The sequence below is a fragment of the Nicotiana tabacum genome, chromosome 7, assembly GCF_000715075.1.
Source record: "Nicotiana tabacum cultivar K326 chromosome 7, ASM71507v2, whole genome shotgun sequence".
In the NCBI taxonomy this organism is placed as follows: domain Eukaryota; kingdom Viridiplantae; phylum Streptophyta; class Magnoliopsida; order Solanales; family Solanaceae; genus Nicotiana; species Nicotiana tabacum.
In genome coordinates, this window is record NC_134086.1 from 119517617 (window position 1) to 119521830 (window position 4214).

At 35.1% G+C, this 4214-nt stretch overlaps 2 protein-coding genes across 2 annotated transcripts; both read left to right on the top strand.

Annotated features, from left to right (window-relative positions):
- Nucleotides 1-672: 672 nt before the first annotated feature.
- On the top strand, nt 673-1685 carry LOC107760607 (germin-like protein subfamily 1 member 20). The gene is made up of 2 exons (XM_016578684.2): nt 673-855; nt 942-1685. The coding sequence occupies exons 1-2, from the start codon at nt 732-734 to the stop codon at nt 1502-1504; spliced, it is 687 nt and encodes a 228-aa protein (XP_016434170.1). The 5' UTR covers nt 673-731; the 3' UTR covers nt 1505-1685.
- A 1299-nt stretch (nt 1686-2984) lies between these two features.
- On the top strand, nt 2985-3732 carry LOC142182571 (uncharacterized). Its single transcript, XM_075256788.1, has 2 exons — nt 2985-3106; nt 3177-3732. Exons 1-2 carry the CDS (start codon nt 3008-3010, stop codon nt 3654-3656), a joined length of 579 nt encoding a protein of 192 aa, XP_075112889.1. The 5' UTR covers nt 2985-3007; the 3' UTR covers nt 3657-3732.
- Nucleotides 3733-4214: the final 482 nt, after the last annotated feature.

Here is a 4214-nt window from a genome sequence, read left to right on the forward strand (position 1 = left end):
CAAAAACTGCTATAACAAGTAGGTGACCTGATAGTGTAAAAATTCATAAACTCATTGTTTAATTATAACATCTACATCTTGTGGCGATTCAGATCTTACTATTTCTGTAGTTGGAAAGTTTCTATCATATCTCAACTTCCCTTCCTAATCGTTCCTTTCTCTTTCTATTTTTCATCAATGTTAATTATGACCATTCCCATAGTGGTCTGGAGGATTTAACTGGTTTAATTTAGTCAGCGGAAAATATGATATATTACCTCTGTCTCAATTTATGTGAACTTGTTTGACTGGACACGTAGTTTAAGAAAAAAATGACGACTTTTGGAATTGAAGTAAAAAATGAGTCTAGAGTATTTGTGTGGTAATAAAAGCTTCTCATTAAGGGTAGAATTATAAATTTAAGTTAAATTATTTTCAAATTTAGAAGGGGTCATTCTTTTTTTAAGGGACAAAAAAAATAGGTTCACATAAACTAGAGGGGTAGTCTTTTATAGTAGTTGCTAACTATTTATGCGTTATAAGAAAATTTAAGATTTAGTCGTTATAGTTGTTGACGGAACATCACGACAAAGATGTTTAAAAATTCACCATTGTTTACTTGGTACTGCAGAAGCCTATTCCACACTGATTCAAACAAATTTTCATCTATAAATAGGCACACCTCTCTGATCATACTTCTCACAGATAAACAAATTGTTTCAATATATATACAGAGTTTTCCCTAATTTGCAATGGCTCGCAAGTTGTTTGTATTAACCGTTGCCATTTTGGCTGTTGTCTTTTCAATAAGCCATGCATATGACCCTAGTCCTTTACAAGATTTTTGTGTTGCTGTTAACGACTCTATGGCTGCTGGTAAATTATTGAACTACGAATTTGATTGTTTGTTTTTCACTTGTATTTGTTGTTATTTTCACTTACTAATAATGATTTTTACGCAGTTTTCGTGAATGGAAAAATATGCAAGGATCCGAAGGTTGTCAATGCTGATGACTTCTTCAAATCAGGCCTAAACATACCTGGAAATACTTCAAATCAAGTCGGATCAGCTGTAACTGCTGTGAACGTCGGCAACTTGCCTGGACTCAACACTCTGGGCATTTCGTTAGTTCGTATTGATTATGCACCATATGGTCTCAATCCACCTCATACTCACCCTAGAGCAGCTGAGGTTCTTGTTGTACTCGAGGGTACTCTCTATGTTGGCTTTGTCCTTTCAAATCCCGGACCAAATATGAAGAACAAACTCTTTACAAAGATTCTAAAACCTGGAGATGTGTTTGTTTTTCCAATAGGTCTCATCCATTTTCAATTTAATGTTGGAAAAACTAAGGCTGTTGCGTTTGCTGGACTTAGCAGTCAAAATCCAGGAGTTATCACTATTGCTAATGCAATTTTTGGCTCAGATCCACCAATTAATGAAGACGTCCTCACCAAAGCATTCCAAGTTGATAAGAAAGTGATCGATTATCTCCAATCACAATTCTGGTGGGACAACAACTAAATTTAATACAAAGCCAAATAACACTATGGTGCTATTATTTATGCTTGATTTTGGAATTTAAGAAATCATAAATAAAAATCAGGATCTAGTCCTTTGGACTGGTTTTCCTTGATCTTTGTATTGGATCTACTAAAGGAGGAATATTTTACGGTTTGTTTTAGTAAAAGTTATGTTTATCGTTTGTTGTGGTTATGTTCTCTGACCCATCCACCAGTTTATTTTGCTCTACACTATCATCTGGCATGCTTATGATAAAAAAAATGAGGCGATTCTGAATACAATAGATTAGCACTCAATTATTTGCTATATAAAATTTAGAAAAAGATACAGTAAGCTTAAGTCCTTTATTTTTATTGTGTTTATTCATTCAAAGATAGAAAGTAAGAAAAAAGGAATTAACCAAACCAGCTGCCACGTAAAAATTAAAAAGGACAGTTGTTATCTTAATTGTCAACAGAGGTTGACTGCTTTGAAAATACAAATGTATACAAATCAAGTAGTAGCAGTTGTACAGCGAAGCACTACTAGAAATCAGGTGATTTCCGTCCAAGAATTTCCGACCGAAATCGGTTGGAATTAAGAGTATTTGGTCGCAAAACACAACAAAAGTGACTGACAGCAAAAAAAATAAACTTTCCGACCGATTTCGGTTGGAAAATTTGTCAAATATTTGGTCAAACTTGTATATAATGTAAAAAATAATTATTTATTAAAATATTTCCAAATTTCCGACCGAACTCGGTCGGGAACTGATCAAATATTTGGTCAACCTTGTATATAATGTAAAAAATAATTATTTATTAAAAAAATTCCAAATTGCTTTTTGAATTTTTTGTTTCCCGCGCAAGACAAAAAACCGAAATAATTGTAACTCAATATTTCCGACCGAATTCGGTCGGAACAATATTTACTATAACTAATATATATATATATATATATATATTTGATATAGGAGTATCCTTAAGTAATGTTAGGTTTGATTCGACCGTAAAAACAGTTGTTTACCGACGCAGCAGTATCGACAGACTTTTTTCTGTCGCTTATAGTAATTAGTAAGTGTATTAGTTGTAATTAGCTTATAGATTGACATTACACTAAGTATAAGTCCTTTAGTAGTATCCTTAAGTAATGTTAGGTTTGATTCGACCGTAAATTAATAATTTTATTACGTAGAAGTGTATTAGTGACAATTAGCTTATATAAATTGATAATTACAATAAGCATAAGTGGATTTGCCGATGATTTATTCTAAATTCGTAATCACACTATCTAAATGTATAGTGTGTGTGTGTAAACCAAAGTTTTTTTCAGTGAAGCTCAAGTGGACTCCATATAATCCCAGCTTCATGTTGTATTTTTTATTCTATGTTTCTCTCAAGAATCTAGTTACTTAAAATTCCTATCTCTTAAATTGCACTTTGTTTTTACAACAAAATATGTGTATTGCTATAGTTTTCGTTAACATGTTTATTATATTTGTAGGAAAAAAAATTGGGGAGGAAGATGAGTCATGATGAGTTCTTCATGGAGACTCACATCCGGAAGAAGAAGGCACCGGCAGATCCAACTAGATGGGTCGAGGACCGGGCAGAGACTACACATGTAAGTTTCATAACTACTATAAATGTTTCTAATATTATATAGTTAGTAATTTTTTATCTTCTAAATAAAGGGTCGCTACAAGATCAATTTGGAGGAGTACACTCAGAGCTTGCCACTAAATGAGCAAGGCGAGCGACCGCCCATTTCAGACGAAGAAGAGAAGAGTATATGGTTGAGTACTGTCGGTGGTCCTAAAAAGGGGATAGCATACGGCCTTTCAGATAAATCGTTTCGGCGCTATAGGGCTGGATTGCAAGGTATAGGGACTTCCGCCCAAGGCGAGACGATTGATAGTTCGGCTATATCGTCCATGGAAGAGAAGATCGCAAAGCTGACAGCAGAGCTTGAAGAGACCAAGGCTAGAGAAAAGAAGAATTTTGATACCCTTCAAGGTCAGCTAGAAAGGAGGGACAAACAATTTGATCTCCTTCAAGGTCAGCTGGCCAATCTTCTTGCTTGTGGTGCTTTCCCCATTCCCCGGTCTCCTCCTCCTTCCCCACCTGCCGGCGATGAAGGTCCTAGGACATTACATGAAGATGGTGCTACATAAAAAATTCATTGAATGTTGTGTATTGTTAAACAAAGTTGTGAACTTGTCAATATTTTGTTGTTGGTTATTTGAATGATGATTATATTATTATTGAACACTTTAGTAGTTGTTGTTGTGGTTATTAGTTGTTGTGGTTGTGGTTATTAGTTGTTGGTTAATTGTTGTTGTTGGTGGTTATTAGTTATTTTATTGAGTTTTCATGGTTGAATGGCAGCAATGTAAGTTGCCATTATAGGATGTATGTTGGTTTAAATTGGCAGGGAGTGTAGCTTAAAAAGAGCAAAGTTCCAATATTTTCGACCAATATTTTCCGACCGATTTCGACCAATATTGGTCGGAAAATTTCGATCGGAAATTTGCGACCAATTGCGGTCGGTCTGCATTTGCGACCATTGTTTTTCCGTCCAATTAAAAACGATCGAAATTTGGTCGGAAATTTCGGTCGGAAATCACCTGATTTTTGGTAGTGAAGGTTGATATCAGCTAAGGGTGTCTAACGGGTGTGACGGGCCAGGTTGGGTAGGGAAAAGAAACCGTCTGGGTTTCGAACCGGGCCGG

Bases quoted from the DNA above. Each gene is read 5' to 3' on its own strand.
- LOC107760607 (XM_016578684.2), top strand. From the start codon at position 732: ATGGCTCGCAAGTTGTTTGTATTAACCGTTGCCATTTTGGCTGTTGTC. The intron at 856-941 runs GTAAATTATTGA...ATTTTTACGCAG, and splicing joins TAACGACTCTATGGCTGCTG to TTTTCGTGAATGGAAAAATA.
- LOC142182571 (XM_075256788.1), top strand. From the start codon at position 3,008: ATGAGTCATGATGAGTTCTTCATGGAGACTCACATCCGGAAGAAGAAG. The intron at 3,107-3,176 runs GTAAGTTTCATA...TTCTAAATAAAG, and splicing joins ACCGGGCAGAGACTACACAT to GGTCGCTACAAGATCAATTT.